The following is a 20000-nucleotide window of genomic DNA, read 5'->3' on the forward strand; positions in this document are numbered from 1 at the left end:
AGAATAATCCTTTAATTGTCCACAAGGGGAAATTTGGTTGTAAGAGCAGCCAGAAAGACACATACAAACAAACAGGACACAGGACAGAAACATAAGGAGCCGGCTCGCCTCGTTCACTTCAAAGTTCCAGCTCTGAGAGCAGTCTCGTTCGCGACCGACACATCACTAGTTGGCAGCCCAAACTTGATGATATGTCTGGTTTCAGGACCAAAGTTAGTAAGTCAACATCGGACAAACTTACAAAATGGATTTCTCTGGACTACAATAATAATAATATTACATTTTATGGTGACCTTGAGGGTCTTAAAGGCTCTCAAGGTCACTAACCGGCCAGCCAGTCGCAGTCTGCTGATACTGCCTACATGAACTAAACAAGCCGTCATTGTAAATCAGCCAAGGACAATAGTTGCAGTCAGAATAATTGATACTCATCTATATATGAATATCTACTGACTCAATGACCTTCAAATATTTCAAACAGGTCTGCTGGCTGAGAGACAATAAATGATGATGTGTTTTATCTTTCATTTGCTCCTGTTGATCCTCAAATGACCAAAGATGCCAGGAACGTTAGCTAAAGTAGACCCTGAGCACATCACTGCAGGTAAACAACAACGACTCAGAGTACAGACGGTGGACTCTGGACTTTGTGGACTGGCGTCAGCAGAACCACCTGCTGATCAACGCAGGGAAAACCAAGGAGTGGGTGGTGGACTTCCGGAGATGCAGACCCACCACACTGACCCCGGTGAACATCCAGGGAGTGGACATTGAGATAGTGGACTCTTACAGGTACCTGGGTGTTCACCTGAATAATAAACTGGAGCCACAACACTGATGCTCTTTACAGGAAGGGTCAGAGCAGACTCTGCTGAGGCGGCTGAGGTCATTTGGAGTCCAGGGAGCGCTTTTAAAGACCTTCTATGACTCTGTGGTGGCATCTGTCATTTTTTACAGTGTTGTATGTTGGAGCAGCAGTTTATCAGCAGCTGAGAGGAAGAGGTTGGATAAACTCATCAGGAGGGCCAGCTCTGTTCTGGGATGCACCCTGGACCCAGTGCAGGTGGTGGGAGACAGAAGGACTCTGGCCAAAACAACATCTCTGATGGACGGAGTCTCCCAGCCCATGCATGTAGATGTTGCTGCAGAGCTGCTTCAGTGACAGACTGCTGCATCCTCGATGATGAAGGAGCGTTTCTGCAGGTCCTTCCTCCCTGCAGCTGTCAGACTGTACAATCAGAACTGCTCCCAACAAACACAGATGTTTACATCAGCGCTGTAACTGCAATAATTTAATCAACCGATTCGCACTACAACCTGGTTTGCCTCCTATCTGTAGTTATTTTTATTTAATTTAATAACTGTACAGTACTCTCTGTTTATAGTAACCATTGTCCTTAATGTAAATATGTAAGAAAAATTGTGTATGTTTCTGCTCTGTGTCCTGTTTTGTTTGTATATGTGTCTTTCTGGCTGCTGTTACAACCAAATTTCCCCTTGTGGGACAATTAAAGGATTATTCTATTCTATTCTATTCTATTCTAAACAGCAGAGCCAGTTAATAATACAAAACATAGTTTAATATCATTGACAAAGACACTGATATGCAGTTAACGCACCCACATTTTACATAGACTTTCAAGCACAGTCAGAAATATCACAAATATACAAAAACAGCCTGTAAAAGTACACGAGACACCAAACAGTTTCACAGAAGAGCCGACCGCACCTAAAGGCAACCGGGATGGTTTTACTAACAGCTTTCTCAAAGGAGATTTTACGGGGAGTCCTTGAAGGCAGCACAAAGACATGACTGCTGCCATATTAAAGGAGCAGTCCCCTCATTTTGATTCCAGCCCTTTAAAGGAAAACACCAATCTGTTTCCAATCCATGGCTAAGAGATGTACACATATACACAGATCAATAACCAATCATCTATAATCTTCTGTGCTTGCTGTCAGCTGGAAACCTCACATCTCCGTCTACAACATGAATGTAAACACATCACGAGGTTTTCACATGACAGCAGACTCACACTGGCAGTGTGTTGGTCCAGTTAGAACTGGTTTGGTTTGGTCTAGTCCAGTTTGGTCCAGTTAGAACTGGTTTGGTTTGGTCTAGTCCAGTTTGGTCCAGTTAGAACTGGTTTGTTTTGGTCCAGTTTGGTCCGGTCTGGTTTATTTTTTCAGACGCTGAGAGTCTCTCAGTGAGTCTCAGTCCAGGAAGTGACCCAGTGTTTCGGGGACTTCCTGTTTCGACATGAGGAGACCTGGTCCTGGATCAGGAATCCGTCAGCATCCATGTGCTGCTGTTGCAGGTCGTCTTTACCCATAATCCTCCCCTGATGGAGCGCCACCGCCCGCCACACCCCCTGACGCACAAAGAACCCGCACTGCAGAGAAAAAGAAGGATCAGAGACCTTGTATGTCCACAGAGACACAGAGGCAGTGAACAGGTGACACAGGTGAGCTTGCTGGGATAACCAGTGATCTGCTGAAAGGCAGATTCATGCTGGTGCTAGTTTGGGGTGATTTCCCATAATCCCTTGCATTGACAGCAAACTGAATATTTGTTGGTTTAAGGAGTCTGTCGGGATTTGTGTGTGTGAAATTTGATTTGATTGGCTGCAAAAATCTAGCAGGTGGGGCCACAGACACATTAAAGGGTGAGCCCGCTTAATTTTTTTCTGCCGTTTCCGTTAATGTGTCCTTTGTGGCTCCTTTCAGAATAAAAGCTCCATCAAATCTGCAGAGAAAAGCCAACAAACATAAGCAAGCACATTTTTTGGTGAGCTGATCAATTAGAAAAGGATGGAAACAGGAGGTCAAATGGTTCCTGAGATTATGGATGAAACAGGTTTTATTATGGGAGATGAATTTGTGGGGGTGTCGTTATTAGTAAAAACCTAGAATTGATCAAATTTAAGACAAAATTTCAAAGAACCTCAAAGGATCAGTGCTGACTATTTTAAACAAGCACTTTTTAACTTTGATCTGACTCAGCACTTTTCATAGTCTCAGTAATCAGTTGGTAACCCTTCCACCTCTGGTCCTCACAGCCGGGCTCTCTGGCTGCGGTGCCCCAGCCTCAGAGCTCCTCGGTCAGCCTGTCGTTCTCAGATGGCTGGCTCTTCATCCTGGCCTTCTGGGTCTTTGCCTGGTACAGCTCCCTGGTGCTGGCTCTCCTGAAGAACCCACACTGAACAGCAGGGGGCGACACACAACACTTTACAGAGATAAAGCTCACGATACAGATGAATGATGAATGGTGATGAGTGGTGATGAGTTGATGCTGCTCTGGAACCTAAAACTGGAACCAGCGGACACTCTTGAGTTTTCAGAGATGGTTTGTAATTCCAGCTCAGGAACAAAGATTTCACTGGAATCATTTAAGACGTTTTCTCCCAGTTTCTATGCCAAATGAGCAATTTAAAGACTTCCTCTGATCAAAACACACAAAACACCAGGCAGCTGAAATTAAGCTGTTATTATAACAATATGAGTACTGTGGAGACGGGGGATAATAGCCAAAAAGTTTCCCTGGACTATGACGTTATCTGCTGCATCATTTCTGTATGTTAACACCCGGGTTACCTTCCAGAGCAGCAGACAGATGAGAGCCAGCAGCAGGACACCTGCCAGGGCAGACAACATGATGATCCATAGGGGGGCGCCAGAGTCCACCTGTAGCCCCAGATCTGGATAGATGTAGACCTCAATCTGCAGAGAATACCTCAGAGATTCAAACTACAGCCACATACAGCGAACTGTGAAGGACGGTGCAATGGTCCTTAGGGGGCACTAGCTGCAATCTGTTACCTGCGAGCTGTGAGACTCCATGTTCACGGTGGGTTTGTTGGTCTGCAGCTTCAGAGACGCCTGGCCTTGAACCAAGACACTGCTTGCATCGCTGTAGTCCTGAAACACAACAAGAAGCGATAACTGGTCATGAGAGGATGAAAACAAACAGTCCTGATATCTGAGCACAGGTGTCTGCAGGTTTGGGGACAGAAATGCTTTCTGAGCTCACAGGATGACATTTGTTGCATTTCAGAGGTCTTAAGAGTTTTCATGCAGTATTTAAATGATAACGAGGGTTAATTTCAACAACACTTTTACACACAGACAAAAAAAAATCTAGTTTAAAAAATATAGAGCAAAAGAAACCAAAAATAGAAACTATCAATCTAAATAAAATGTAACAAATAGAATAAAAACCACTTGTCTCTGTAGTTGTGATGCGGACGGTTTAGTCTCTTTAAGCTCTAGTTTTGAATTCTTCTGGTCGCCGTCAGAGATGAGCAGTAACAATTCAATTTTATTTATATAGCGCCAAATCACAACAAAAGTCGCCTCAAGGCGCTTCATAGATACAGAGAAAAACCCAACAATCATATGACCCCCTATGAGCAGCACTTTGGTGACAGTGGGAAGGAAAAACTCCCTTTTAACAGGAAGAAACCTCCAGCAGAACCAGGCTCAGGGAGGGGCGGGGCCATCTGCTGTGATTGGTTGGGGTGAGAGAAGGAAGACAGGATAAAGACATGCTGTGGAAGAGAGACAGAGGTTAATAACAGATATGATTCAATGCAGAGAGGTCTGTTAATACATAGAGAGTGAGAAAGGTGACTGGAAAGGAAAAACTCAATGCATCATGGGAATCCCCCGGCAGCCTACATCTATTGCAGCATTACTAAGGGAGGATTCAGGGTCACCTGGTCCAGCCCTAACTATATGCTTAAGCAAAAAGGAAAGTTTGAAGCCTAATCTTGAAAGTAGAGATAGTGTCTGTCTCCTGAATCCAAACTGGAAGCTGGTTCCACAGAAGAGGGGCCTGAAAACTGAAGGCTCTGCCTCCCATTCTACTTTTAAATACTCTAGGAACAACAAGTAGGCCTGCAGAGCGAGAGCGAAGTGCTCTAATAGGGTGATATGGTACTACAAGGTCATTAAGATAAGATGGGGCCTGATTATTTAAGACCTTGTATGTGAGGAGCAGGATTTTGAATTCTGGATTTAACAGGAAGCCAAAACAGGAGAAATATGCTCTCTCTTTCTAGTCCCTGTCAGGACTCTTGCTGCAGCATTTTGGATTAGCTGAAGGCTTTTCGGGGAGTTTTTAGGACTTCCTGATAATAATGAATTACAGTCGTCCAGCCTGGAAGTAATAAATGCATGAACTAGTTTTTCAGCGTCACTCTGAGACAGGATATTTCTAACTTTAGAGATGTTGCACAAATGGAAGAACGCAGTCTTACATATTTGTTTAATATGTGCGTTGAAGGACATGTCCTGGTAACTTAATTAATTACTTTTGAAAATAAGTAATCAGTAAAGTAATGGGATTACTTTTTTGGGGAAGTAATCAGTAATTAGTTACTGATTACTTTTTTCAAGTAACTTGACCAACACTGGTCTCCGTTTGCTTCTTTAGCTGCTAAATGTTTGCATGCTGGCAGGAAGTGAACCAGCAGAATGAAAGCAGCATTAAATGAGGGTACAAGACGGGGGCTGCCCTTTTACCTCGATCATGGTGGAGTTCCACAGTCGGGCTTTGATGGTCAGAGTCGCCGAGTTGTTCATGCTGACGAGAGGACAGACGAACTTCACACACCTCGCTCCGCGGACACAGTCCTGCAACACGGTTACTGTGGTTACTTTGAAACACAACTGTGGACGTCCTCATAAAACTGTCCTCATGTTCTTCAGAAGCCCTCAGTTTTCTAAAACATGTCAAAATGTTCCTCAAATTGTCCTCTCTCCTAAATGTCCCCACATTTAAAACTGTCCTGTCCTCCAAGATTGTCAACAAGCTTGTAGAAACAGTGTGTCCCCGTGCTTGTGTCTGTACCAGACTGTAGCGCTTCCTCTTCCTCTGAAGATGGAGGACAGTTGGAGTTCTGCCGGTCTGCTCCTCTTCCTCGTTTAATTCATCCAGATTCCTCTTCATCTTCTTCTTCTCCTCTTTTGACAGCTGAACCAACAGGAAGACAGGCTAACTTTCAGAGACAAGTTTAAAATCTTTGGTAAACAGTTCAGTTTTAATCGGCCTTTATTCTAAAGAAGAACGACTTTTATTTTGAAAGGAGTGTATGAGGCTGATTTTGCTGTGGTTACCGTGAGGTTGAGAGGATTAATGATGTTGCCGGGTGGAGAGCAGCGAGGCTCTGAAGTACCGTTTATTTGGATCTCTGTGAGGTACAGCAGCCACTTCCCATTGGTGGCTTCCATCGGCCAATCAAACTCCACCTCCAGGGTGCCCAGGTGGCCCAGCGGCTTTCCCTGGACATGCACCTGATGGAGAATACCGTTCACACCTGACCTGGTGAGGGTCACGCAGAACTGTAAATGTTTTCAGACTAACCTGGAAGGTCAAGAGCAGCAGGCTGCCGATGTCCTCGGTCTTCTTCATTGCCACCTCACCGATCACATGACCACTGAAGGAGGTGGGGCCTGACGTTGAAATTCTGTCGGGGTACCAGATGAAAGGTTACCACGCCTTCTCCATTTAACATACTGAGAAGTGTGGCTCCGTGTGGGAGCGTTTCTGTGGACCACTGTGGCCCTTCTTTTCACCTGTCCAGCACTCCCGAGTGCAGTGGGTTGCACGCTTCATCCTCTTCATACCTGCCTCACTTCCTTGTCCCCATTAACCATATAAGTACGGGGTGTCTGTAGCTCACAAGCAGAGATGGGCAGTAACACGTTACTGTAATCCGATTACTTTTTTCAAGTAACGAGTAAAGTAAGGGATTACTATTGCAAAAACAGTAATTAGATTACCGTTACTTTCCCGTAGGAACGCTGCGTTACTGCGTTACTAAAACCGTGATTTTTTTGCGAGAATGTCTCATGACAGTGACGTAAGCGAGTGTGACGTTCGTGACAACAGCTGTGTGCAGATCAACAATGGATCATATATCGAGTGCAGAGAGAGTATGAGCGTGCAGCGTTTAAAGCGTGGAAGTACTGACCTTACTTTGAGTTTGATTCCATAAAAAGTGACAAAAACATTAGTGTCCGTTGTGCGTGGGAAGAAAACTTCTTTTTACAGCGAAAAAACCCCTAAACTTCCGAGCAAGCACCGAGTAGCTATGACGTAATGGGAAACTCACAGAGAAACTCGCGGATTCTTCCACTGACCGCTGCACACCTGCACCAGGGTAACCCTCCGCCTACCCCACTCCTGCTTTACAGGTGAAAATAGAGCAACAGGACCGCTAGTCTTTGACTTTATTTATTTTCTGCTGTGTTTTACTTGCATCTATTTGAAAGACTGAGTGTAAACATATATATATATATATATATATATATATATATATATATATATATATATATATATATATTTTTTTTTTTTTTTTTTTTTTGCTGGAATGTGCAGAAAATAGGTTTAAATGTTAAACTAATTTCTTCCAGTCAGAGAATGTTGCAGATAATTAAATGTTTGCTTGATGCATAAAGTTAAAAGATTAAAACTAATAAAACAAGTTTTAAAAAGAGACTTTTCCATTTGATCACATTTTGTATGATGATTATGCAGAAAAAGTAGAATTGGGCTGAAAGATCTATCACTTTATCACCTATTCAGGCTGTAAATTTTGTTTTTTAAAAAGTAAAAACTAAGTAACTAAGTAATTAATTACCTTTGAAAATAAGTAATCAGTAAAGTAATGGGATTACTTTTTTGGGGAAGTAATTAGTAATTAGTTACTGATTACTTTCTTCAGGTAACTTGACCAACACTGGTTTTGAGTAGTGATTTAAAAGTGGTAGTGCATCCAAAGTCTCGGGGCAGAACAACTAAAGGCTCTGAGTCCCATGGTAGTCAGGTGAGCAGGTGAAGCTCCTCCTGCTAAAACCTCGAGCTTCTTCCCGAGCACTCGGGTCTTCAGGTCAGAGGTCACTGTTGGTCCGACGTACTCAGTTCGGCTGTTCAGGCACTGTGGAATCCTCTGTGTAGACCTCACTGATGTTTCTATACAAACGAGCTTTTAATTAATATTATTTCATTTATATTTATGGTTTTATTGTGAAGCCCTTTGTGATTTCTATCTGTGAAAAGTATATATATATCTATATATATCTATATCTATATCTATATATATATATATATATCTCTATCTATCTATCTATCTATCTATATATATATATATATATATATATATATATATATATATATATATATATATCTATAGATATATATAGATATATATATATATATCTATATATATAGATATAGATATAGATAATATGGCCTGTTTTGTGTGGTGTAAATGGCACCTCATTTTGTCTATAGTGTGTCCTGGGATCTTGCTAGGCGCAGAGCGGGTCTCAGGTCTCTTATCCTCCTTGGAGGAAGCTATGTTGCTGATCTAAATCATTGTATATGTGATGTGAATTTGTTTGAGGCCACTGTATCTGTTATTGTGGGTTTATACATTTTATTTATTTTTTTATTTTTTTGGTGTACTCTTTAGTATTTTGTGTAATTCTTGGGGGGTGACTGTAACAGGGTCATAAATCACCTTGTTATAATTACACAAAATGTGTCCTAAACCCCCAAACTGTTCCTTTTATACCTGACTTATAGGACCTCCAAGCCTGTAGTTATGTTCATTATCAGTTAGAGCCCCTCCTCATTCTTTTCTTCTTCTTCTTTGGTGCAACCCTATAAATACAGTGTACCCCTTTTGCCTCTCCCCTTTTCTACAATTCCCCTGTGGGAGAGGTGGGTGTCATTTCTTTCCCAACACTGTAAAACGCTCATATAATGCATATTTAGCCACCTGGATGTTTCTGATTGTGATTTTAGTTCAATTATTGTCATTATTAAGCCTGTTTTTTGTTAGATGTTACAAGTGTGTAGTATGTGTGTATCATACATGGGTTTTAGGCGCCATAAATGCTAGCATGAATACATACTTCTTGCTAGCTTGGAAGTTGTGGTGGGTTGAGCTAACCCTCTTCCCCACTGTTTGTATTTGGTCGTAGGAGCTGGAGCGGGCAAATTATTTACTTGGAGGCCTTTCTTTCTTTAACTTTGTTATCAGACACAAAGCAGAATCACACAGGTTACATATATATATATCATAATAATCTGACAATACTATAATATTGTCCATATTATATTTACATTACCACAGTGAGATGATTTTAGTCTCATGAACAACATTAGCTAATTGTTATTTACTAGCTAATCTTAAATGACTGTTCAGTACAGAAATGAAGCCCAACAATCATGTTTTACAGTCCTGTGGTCTCAGCCTCAGATACTCAACTAATCAAAGTGATGTCATGACAAAAATGATTGACCAACAAAACAATTTTCTCCTTCATTTCTGTCAAACAAAGCTGTAACGTTTCTCGCGGTTAGTATCGTGGTTGCTAGGCAACCTGAACAGCGCGACGAAGGCTAGACCGTCCCATTTCACAAGCCTCTCACTTCCGCACTTCGCGTACTTATAGTACGCACGTACGTAGTGCGCGTACTTCAAGCGTGCAGACCCTGAATTGGGACGCAGCCGCAGTGAATCCTGGGATATGGTGAGCGCGCGGCTTCTATCCGTGTGCTCGTGCGTTCTGTGTGACGTCACTGGCAGATCAAAGGAATTAGCTTCTGCTTTGATCGTCACAGCCACGTCACAGGCAGGGAAAGCCTTAAATAGGGGCTCTCACACAGAAACATTACTGCTCATCTGTTTGCAAATGTTCAACAGTCGGCGTTCTCCCAAACAAGGAAATTATCCAGCGGTTCTCTCAAACCCAGAAAATCTAATGTGCGATACAACCATGTCAACACTCAGTGTAAATGACAATTCAGTCGTGGTCACACCAGACCAGATTTTGCCACCTATCAACAGGTGCTTCGAAAGGCTCTCTGGAGCTCAGTGGAGCGTGATAGAAGGTGGCACATGCGACTCAGGCGTCCGAGCGGTGCTCGCTGATATGATTTGTGAAATCATTCAGATCGCCTCTAGCACAATCCTCAAAAATGCCCTTCCTGTTATTCAGGGTGGCATGACGAAGGAGGATCCGGAGCCTTCAGGTGCGGGGAAAATAAGCCCGTCCCTCGGAGTCTCCATCTCAGCCGCCATCGCCGGCGCTCTTAACGTCCCGGAACAGCGACATGAGAGCGCTGACGAGCTGACACGGATGGTCGAGGAAGAGATCTCCGAAAAGGTCAGCTCAACGGTCAAACTCATTAGAGAAAGCCCCGATCTCCCGCAAGACCCCGCCGTTTATGTCAGCGGCAAATGTAGTAATATTAAAAAGCTGCACCGCATGGTTTGCCACGCTGCCTCGTGCCTTAAAAGGCATGTAGCGCGTAAGCTGCGCTGCCGGTGCGCGTCGAGCGGCTCTGATTCCGGTACAGAAAGTACGGATTCAAAGATGTCCGTGCAATCAGCAATCACAGAGATTTCTGTGATCCTGTCATCACGCTCAGATGGAGAGATGACAGATAAAGATGTGGACGACTCTAACAGTCAACATCTAACAGAAAAGGACGAAATAAAACGAGCTGCAGGAAGCCAAAGTTTCCGAGCTCCAACCCCGGTAGAAGCGTTTGCAGCTGATATCGTAAATGAGATAACTGGCAACATGGATGTAAGCAGTGAAGAGCACTGTGAGAGGTGTCACTTACCCAAACCTGCCTTTAATGCAGGATTAATTATCAACAAGATGAGAGACTTCTTCTTCAGACTGTTGCCTTTCACCCCTCGCCCCGAGCTCGAACGCAAACAGCGCTTTTTCATGTTTGCGAGAAAACAATTTGAAAAAATGACAAAAGAGCTGAGAAAAGTAATAACGGCAAACAGAAATTTTTTTGTTTGTCTAAAAAACATTTTCAAGTTCCCCAAAGGTGGCACAGTGCCCTCTGATAAAAGCATGGTTTCCAGCCGAAACACACTGCTCCGGTACATACGTTCCTCTCCCGTCGACTTTGACGCGATTAGATCAGACGTTAATCGGTTATATGAGAAATTAACTAGTGGGGGAACCAGAGATTTTACTGTGGAGTTAACGGCAAAAATGTTTGATCTACTTATGACGGATCGACTGTATCAAGTCCCCGAACCTGTAATGGGTAGATCCCTGTCTGACACTGTCATCTCCAGGACTCCACAACCAGCACATGGATCACAGCGTCCCTTTTCTGCCGAAGTCCTCTATGTGCTCGTAGAAGACGAAGTAGAAAAGTTTGTCCAAAAGCTTTTACTCTGGGTGGAGAACGACAACCAAGATCAACTGATTGAGGACAATATTTCTGAGGCTGTGGAAGACATCCAGAAAATTATTAAAAGAACGAGGACGCCAACAAAGGAAACAAGCACGGATTCAGATGGCAGTGGAAGAGAATCTGTTCCATTACCTGTAACAACAAAATCTGGGAGCATTACCCCAGAAAAATGCTGTCTGGCACCTGATCAGACACCAAAATCTGGGAGCATTACCCCAGAAAAATGCTGTCTGGCACCTGATCAGACACCTGATCAGACACCTGATAAGGTGTCTGATCAGGTGTCTGATCAGTCACCAAAATCTGGGAGCATTACCCCAGAAAAATGCTCTCAGGAACTTGATCAGTCACGTCAGACACCAAAGTCTGGGAGCATTTCTCCCCAAAAACGCTCTGCCAGTGTTTCAGGCTCACTCAAGGATTCCTCTGACATGTCAGAGATGAGGTCTGTATCAGTGTCATCTTCTGATGCTGAGAAAATTTCCAGTGACCTCGCTTTTATCCTCATGATGAGAGTCATCAGAAAATCAAAACCTGCAACTCAACACTTTTTTGCCAGGGCAGCATGTACTACAAAAGAAGTAGACGCGGTCCTCAAGCGTCTGAGAGATGTGATGCAGCCTGAACTCAGCAGCACAGAGTCTGCCACAAGTCTGATGAATGACAAGAAAAAGTTCATCAAGAAAATGGCCAAATGCCTCATCAAGGAGTTTGGCTCCCCAGACAATGTGTTAAAGGCTGCGATGGCAAAGGATGCGTCTTTTGATGAAGCTCTGATAAAGCATCTAAAAATGCTCCTCGGAGTCATTCCCAGTCCTCCCAAAAAGTCCAAAATTTCCAGGTTTTTTTCAGCGTTGGGAAAAACTCTGGGAAAACCCTTTAGGTGGTTCACTAAAGCCAGAGATGATTGAAATGACCATCCTGGCTTTTCCCCGCCGCCCTGCTTCTTTTAACATCTTGAAGCAGAATTTTAGCACCAAATCCAAATTTTAACAACTGTAGTTCACGCCATCTCGTCTCCTTTTTGATTTCCATCCCCCCAACCGGTCGCAGCGGATGGCCGCCCCTTCTGAGCCCGGTTCCGTTGGAAGTTTCTTCCTCTTAAAGGGAGTTTTTCTTCCCCACAGTCGCCTCGTGCTTGCTCAGAGGGGGATCATTTGATTGTTGGGGTTCTCTGTAGTACTGTAGGGTTTTGACCTTACAGTACAAACAGGGAGGAGACTTTGTGATTTGGTGCTTGATTATGCTAAAAATCTAATTTGGCATAAAATAAAAATTTAAAATAATCAAAAATACATTCTAACTTTGTTTGTGTTTTTCTTCTGTTGTCAAATATGTAGAAAGTGTTGCACGTGTGATTTTAGTCATTTAGCATCAACATGTAGCCAACATGTGTCTGTTTGTGATCACGCTGCATCTGTTTTTGTCTGATTTGTGTCTTAGTCTTAGCATATCGTTAAATATCACATTTTTCTTGTCAAGTGTTTGAAGGAAACACTTTGGAGCCACTTGAATGAATGTACATAAAGACATTTACATGAAGACAAACTGATTTCAAGGAAATAAAAATGTTAAAATTTGAAACGCCGAACTGTCAAAAGTAAGTACTGAATATGACGTCACTTATTTATGTGCGAATGTTTAATAATGAAGAACATTAAAACATTACTATTGGCCACATGTTGGCAAAGTTATGTGACATTAGTGATGTTCAGACTTTCAGCGTTAACTTGGTTTTATATATATATATATATATATATACACTGTAAAAATGATAACTAGTAATTGTTGATTTGATTAAAGTTTTCAAATTAAACTGACTTTGAAAATGAAATGATATGCCAGCTAGCTATCGACGCCGGTGGTAACAGACGTCTCCGAAAACGTAGAAGCATTTTTGCAAATATGTTTTGTCTTATTAAACTGAGCAGATATTTGAAATTTACACGGCTACATTCTCGCCTGAAAATATCTTGAAAGTTTACTTTGTGACCCGAAAAAGGTAATAAGAGTAATATTAAAACTAAGTGGCTGCCGCCATTGTTGGAAACTAGAATCGGCTGGGCCGTGCTATGAATTCTGGCATAGGGTGGGCCACGAAGGATACACCTGACCCATCCTTCAAAGCTGTGGAAAGTATTGTATTGTTTTGAGAGCCTTTTTGTTGGTGGAGTATTGATTTTATGTACAATTCCACGGGTAGACGCGATCTGTACGGTCCGACTTTGCACATGCGCAGTAAGGATCAGAGAATCCGATCCGTAACTCCTTTTTTTTCTACATTATATTGAAATGTTTCATTATTGCAAACATTTTCTCTCAGGCGGAGAGAGGTCGTGGAGTGTCAGCCTATGGTGTCCAGTGTGTGTGTCCAGGAGAGATGACCTGCGCTGTTTTACTCTGAGGAGGTAAGACTGTCCTAATTTATTTATAATTTAATTATTATTCAAATTTGATTTATACTAGATTGACTATATTGAAGTAGTACAGTATTTGCTGGGGCAATGCATTGGCCAACTTTATTATATTGTGCTACTATTCCAGTCAAGACCCTTGCCAGTGTTACATTGAAATCCTTACCCTAAACTTCTCTTTACACAGGAAATGTGTAAAGAAATTTCTTTCAAGAAAAGAGTCCCCATGCTAAATCGAAATTGTGAAACAGAAAGGCAATCTCATAATTTTGACTTAGCATGTTTTCTTTTAGTGCTGGAAATAGGACTTCTATAGACTGAGATGGTTAGGGAAAGAATACCAAGGCAGGTCACAGAATCTGATTGGTCACAGATTTTGGTGCAACTTAGAACATAATATGTATTTGCATATTGATACTGGGTTTTGTGGAGGGTATTTCTATTCCTGTGCAAAATACGTATTCATGAGAGATTTTTGAAGTAGGTTTTGCTGTTGATAACACAGTCAGGCATATAACATGGTGCAGACTGTCCAAGACCGCTACCCAGGAATTTTCTGTGCTGAATAAATGACAATATTTTGGTGAATGTCTTGTTTAGATATCTGAAAAATTTCATCGGATCACAAGCAAAGACCTCCTGGGGACCTTCAATGCATCCCTTGACAAATGTGTGCCTGGCCTGCTGAAACTGTACCGGTCTAAGAAGGGAGCTCTTTGTGAGGAGATGGAAGACCTGGATAAACTTGATGAACAGGTGAGTGAATTGCTTCTTTATCTGACATTTTTAGAAGAGAGTATACTTTTCTCTTAACAGAAACTGAAAAAGATGTTGGCTTCAAACAAAACACATCAGTGGACATGTCATTAAAAAATAATGTCATCAGTCATTGCTTTGTTACTGTTGTCTGCTGTGTTTTTCTTGCATCTATTTGAAAGACTGAGTGTAAACACACAAAATATTTTATTTTATGTGCTGGAATGTGCAGAAAATAGGTTTAAATATTAAACTAATTTCTTCCAGTCAGAAAATGTTGCAGATAATTAAATGTTTGCTTGATGCATAAAGTTAAAAGATTAAAACTAATAAAACAAGTTTTAAAAAGAGACTTTTCCATTTGATTACATTTTGTATGATGGTTATGCAGAAAAAGTAGAATTGGGCTGAAAGATCTATCACTTTATCACCTATTCAGGTTGTGAATCGTGTTTTTAAAAAGTAACTAAGTAATTAATTACTTTTGAAAATAAGTAATCAGTAACGTAATGGGATTACTTTTTTGGGGGAAGTAATCAGTAATTAGTTACTGATTATTTTTTTCAAGTAACTTGACCAACACTGCTCACGAGATAGGTCACCTACTAACTGGACGGTTAGTGGTTTGATCCCTGACTGTCTTGGACAAGATACCAACACCAACTTAATGACTCGCTGCCCTTCAAGGCCACCTGCGTCGGCTAGAGGACACTCTGTTGAACACACACAGACACAACTGGACAGGGCAGAGGTGCTGCCGTCTACACCGGGTCACTCATGTCTTTTCATGGTGTTACGGTGTGAAGGCATAGGGATAGCTCAGTAGGTAGCGCGGTCGCCCCGTGATCCGAAGGTTGGGAGTTTGAATCTACCGAACAGCTACCCTCAGGTACACCTGAGCACCGTACCGTCCCTACACACTGCTCCCCAGTGCGCCTGCCTAGTGGCTGCCCACTGCTTCACTGAGTGAATGTGTCAAATGCAGAGAGAGTGATTTCCCCACGGGGATCAATAAAGTATACGTTATTATTAGATTCATTAGAGTTTCTGTTCTCACACTGATGCCCCACCAGGAGCTCAGTCTGACTACAGTTCTCTGTTGTTCTCCTCCACTCCCTATTGTGTTGTACACATCAGTGTTTTCCTCAAAGCTACCTGTTCTGACCTGTCTCCCCGATGTGATGTTTGTGTAACGTCAAACAAAGGCTTCATCATCATCAACTTGCTCTGAAGATGCTCCATCTGAATATGAATATGTGAGCTAGAGCACACTCAAGTGTTTGCATGAATGATGAATATAAAGCACTTAGAGCCAGTCTGTTCAGCATTTACATGGATGTAAGGCGTGTGTTTATTGATACTGTCTGATCTATGTGCTGATGTTCATCATTTTTTATTAATTTTGACGCTGTGAGCTGAGGTCAACATTTCCCCTGTGCTTCGGGTTGTTCTGTGTCGGCTCACTTCGGGCAGGGTTACTGTCCTTGTCAGTCTGGATTCATTTCACAACAAAGAGTCGTAACTCAGGTTCTTCGTCCTCCCTGGCTGTGAGCTTAAAGCTCAGACGGGCCACCTGATGTGCACCTGTACTTACAAACTGAGCGATGTCTGCAGCAAATACTCCACCACCATGGAGACGGAGATCGGGGACAGATCCGGCTGTTCACTGAGCCTGAAGACACACAGAAATGCCACTCAGTAACCTCCAACAAACACAGAGAGAGCGGCGTGTGGTGGAGGCCGTACGTGGACAGCTGCAGCACAGACTGGATCTCGCGTGTGTCCAAACTGATCTCAGATGGCTGAAATTTGATCAGAACCTGAACCTGAAACACAGGAAGAGACAATACATCAGAAAGAGCTCAGCAGAGTTCCTGCAGTACAGACAGCAGCAATGCTAGTGCCCTGGTCAGCTGTGATATTTCCTACCTTGTTGTTGCTTCTGAAAGGGTTCCCGAGCTCACACTGAAGAGAGGTCCCCTCCACAGAGCACTCCACCACTGCCAAGGCGTCACCCTGAAACACAAAGGAAAAGGGGTGATATGGTACTACAAGGTCATTAAGATAAGATCCTGATTATTTAAGACCTTGTATGTGAGGAGCAGGATTTTGAATTCTGGATTTAACAGGAAGCCAAAACAGGAGAAATCTGCTCTCTCTTTCTAGTCCCTGTCAGGACTCTTGCTGCAGCATTTTGGATTAGCTGAAGGCTTTTCAGTGAGTTTTTAGGACTTCCTGATAATAATGAATTACAGTCGTCCAGCCTGGAAGTAATAAATGCATGAACTAGTTTTTCAGCGTCACTCTGAGACAGGATATTTCTAATTTTAGAGATGTTGCACAAATGGAAGAACGCAGTCTTACATATTTGTTTAATATGTGCGTTGAAGGACATATCCTGGTCAAAAATGACTCCAAGGTTCCTCACAGTGTTACTGGAGGCCTAGGTAATGCCATCCAGAGGAAGAATCTGGTTAGATACCACATTTCTAAGCTTTTCAGCGCCAAGTACAATGACCTCAGTTTGATCTGAATTAAGAAGCAGAAAGTTAGCGGCCATCCAGGTCTTTATGTCTTTAAGACATTCCTGCAGTTTAACTCATTGGTGTGTGTTATCTGGCTTCATGGACAGATAGAGCTGGGTGTCATCTGCATAGCAGTGAAAATGTATGCTATGTCTTCTAATGATGCTGCCTAGGGGAAGCATGTATAATGTAAACAGAATTGGTCCTAGCACTGAACCCTGTGGAACTCCATAATTAACCTCAGTGTGTGAAGAGGACTCTCCATTTACATGCACAAACTGGAGTCTGTTAGATAGATATGATACAAACCACTGCAGCACAGTACCTGTAATACCTACAGCATGTTCTAATCGCTCTAATAGGATATTATGCTCTAACAAAGTCACCGTGGTGTTCCACTTGGATGGTCTGAGCTCTGCTCTACCTTTGTCTCTACTCCAGAGTAGATAAGTGATGGTGGGATGCTGATGCTCAGAATGGTGTTGTGAGCATCCTCTGCTGGTTGACCTGTTGATGGTGTATTGCTGACGTTAACCTCCAGAAACAGCCTCTTGATGGTGGAGTTGAAGTACATCACCTGAGTACCCTCAAGCCTGAAAACACACAAGAACACAAACATCGGCCGAACCTCAGCAGCTGTCTTAGTTAATAATCACCTGATAGACTCTAAGCCAGTCTTCTGTTCTTTTGTCTGTTATTGTTTATTCTTAATGTTTGTACAGTTCTGTTAAATTTATTTTGTTTTTCATGATATCTCAGTACCTAACAGTTAGTAGGAGACACTGGCCTTCAGGCTTTCTGGCAGAACACCTTCAGGGAAGTAAGTGGAATATCAAAGTCAATCATCAAGTAAGTGGGATGTGGTCTGTGGGTTCAGGGGGAGGTGCCAGACAAGGTTGGCCAGCTCTGCCCTATTTCAGTAGCCCGCCAGGACGTGGAGAAGGAAGGAGCTGAGAGCAGACAGCTGCACCGGGATCAAATGTGGTAAAAGGAACAATCTGAGCTAGTCGGCACCTTGTAATTAAAACACTGAAACACTAACACATGTTACAGTGGCCCCCAACTGCCCAGCAGGACAATGTCAGTCCCCGGACCCATCCAGGAGAGGGGGCACTGGCAGAGATGGTGGCAGTGCCAGACTGAAGTGAACCGTGGCAGCGCTGTGACACTGGCTGAGAACCAGCTAGCAGCAGCTCCAAGAAGAAGGCCCCGTGGCACTTCCCCGTGTCGGCTGTCCGCTTAAGGACAGCAACAACAATCTCCAACTAACCTCCGTCTGTCACCACAGGTCTTGGCGACAGTGGACGCTACACCTTGCTCACTGGAAGTCCCACAAAGATTGGGACAGCAATGCTGGTGGTGCAGATAACCGGTACACATGCACCAGGAGTACCCACTGATGGAGGTGGAAAAAGTGCTCCAACACCCTCACCCAGTCTGGTAGAGACATTCAGTGTGCCGGTAAGGTGCCAAGGGGGTGCAGGTCGGTGTGCGATGGACTCAGGCTGCACAGACTCCACCAAACCCTGGTTTGCCCGGAGCATTGGTTGAAACAGAGCATGGGGACGATCCTAAATCTATTTCATTCATCAATTTCATTTAATTCAGATGAAAATAACTCCAGCAGCGTTAGCTGATATGCTGTAGAAGATGGATATTCAAAGCTTCAGTCAGTCATTTTATTTAATAGAATAAAAGAATACTGCCTGGGTTTGTGTTGGGATGCACTGACGACCGTTACTGACATTACTGACATGGTCAGTGGTGACCCGGGGTGAGTGAGGCTGTGCTGACTCTGAGGAGGAGGAAACAGCTGTATCCACTGGAGCATCGAGTCACAACACAACACTCGATGATGTTCACATGGTGCGCCCAGGGATGGGAACTGATAAGAATTTAGCGATTTCGATTTTATTATTGATATCACTTATCAATTCTATTCCTTATGGATTCTCATTGGCTCCACCATCAACGACAACAGATTCATGCAAATTAACAACATGCTGTTTGGTGAAATCAATCACAACAACTTCTTGCTGCTAAAGGAGGGTCTGAAGCTGCTGAGTCATGGAGCATACAGCTGTCACAGTGATTAGTCTCAGACGTGTAGTTGCTTCATTTTCTTTTTCAAGTGTAGTGGATTTCTGGGTATGCAAATATAAATGAGATAATAAATAATGATAAATAATAACAAAGACTTTAACCCCAGTGATGTACAGAGCTTCTTATCTGCTTCAGCATGCCTTTAAATTGGCTTCTTATCACATGACCTCGTGCTTCCTGCTGAGTGTTTCTGTCCAACCATCTTTTTTGGGCTGAGCAGTGTCTTTGTTCACTCACTCGGGGAAAGCTCGCTGGCTCTCATCGGTGAACCGAGCCGCCATCTGCAGGTTGCTGTGGCAGCGGTTATCAGGACCACAGGCCTTCTGGATGTGGATCTGAGGGACAAGGACAGCATCGGTCAGACCAGCAGGGTTTGGCTTTCCTATAAAAAGGTTCTGATGGGTTCTGACCTGGGTTCTGATGGGTTGGGGCGTCTCACTCAGCACCGGGAGGCGTTTCAGGTCCTGCACGTTCTTTTTTTTCTTGGGAAACTTCTCGTACAAGGAGGCATTCAAGGAGAACACCAGAGGCTCCACTTTGTCTCTGATTACAGTCTTCAGAACATAAGAACACAGAACAGAAACTGAACATCAGCTCAGTGCAACATGACTGCAGGAGCTTCTTTGCAGGATCTGTCCAGGCGGACTGATGCGAACTGGCCACTTGGAGCTGAGGAAATCAGGCTGAAAGCAGGTGGTGATCAGCAGGAATGTGAAGTAAACACGAGTCAGTGGACTGAAAGCACGAGAAACAGCCGGCTCGCTGACAGACTGAAACAGAATCACAGAGTGAAAACAGGACGAGAGCCGAGCGAACGCGATCAGAAACACATGAACGTGACTTTTGCTTCGACCTGCAGAGATTTAACCTGCCTACACACCACCTCAGATGCTCGCTGTGGTTTTCCTGTTGAGCTGTGGCTGAGAAGCAGGATGTGGAGTCTGTCAGCAGCCGCATTAATAA

At 43.2% G+C, this 20000-nt stretch overlaps 2 protein-coding genes across 2 annotated transcripts in view; one reads left to right on the plus strand and one right to left on the minus strand.

The window, feature by feature from the left end:
• Positions 1–2289: 2289 nt before the first annotated feature.
• Positions 2290–20000, minus strand: part of LOC102791081 (integrin alpha-3-like) — a 27916-nt gene continuing 10205 nt past the window's right edge. The window contains exons 16-28 of the mRNA XM_087840223.1: positions 19448–19591; positions 19275–19372; positions 17359–17527; positions 16339–16425; positions 16156–16235; positions 16004–16081; positions 6365–6467; positions 6118–6294; positions 5852–5974; positions 5524–5634; positions 3820–3918; positions 3595–3720; positions 2290–3199 (exon numbers count right to left, since the gene is read on the minus strand). Of these exons, the coding sequence (XP_087696349.1) occupies positions 3089–3199; positions 3595–3720; positions 3820–3918; positions 5524–5634; positions 5852–5974; positions 6118–6294; positions 6365–6467; positions 16004–16081; positions 16156–16235; positions 16339–16425; positions 17359–17527; positions 19275–19372; positions 19448–19591 (1506 nt within the window). The 3' untranslated portion in view covers positions 2290–3088. The remainder of the gene's footprint in view (positions 3200–3594; positions 3721–3819; positions 3919–5523; positions 5635–5851; positions 5975–6117; positions 6295–6364; positions 6468–16003; positions 16082–16155; positions 16236–16338; positions 16426–17358; positions 17528–19274; positions 19373–19447; positions 19592–20000) is intronic.
• LOC148103064 (uncharacterized) lies at positions 9541–12534 on the plus strand. Its single transcript, XM_087840220.1, has one exon. It carries the CDS (start codon positions 9541–9543, stop codon positions 12148–12150), a length of 2610 nt encoding a protein of 869 aa, XP_087696346.1. The 3' UTR covers positions 12151–12534.

The sequence above is a fragment of the Neolamprologus brichardi genome, chromosome 4 (assembly GCF_056152115.1).
Source record: "Neolamprologus brichardi isolate AB-2024 chromosome 4, ASM5615211v1, whole genome shotgun sequence".
NCBI lineage: Eukaryota > Metazoa > Chordata > Actinopteri > Cichliformes > Cichlidae > Neolamprologus > Neolamprologus brichardi.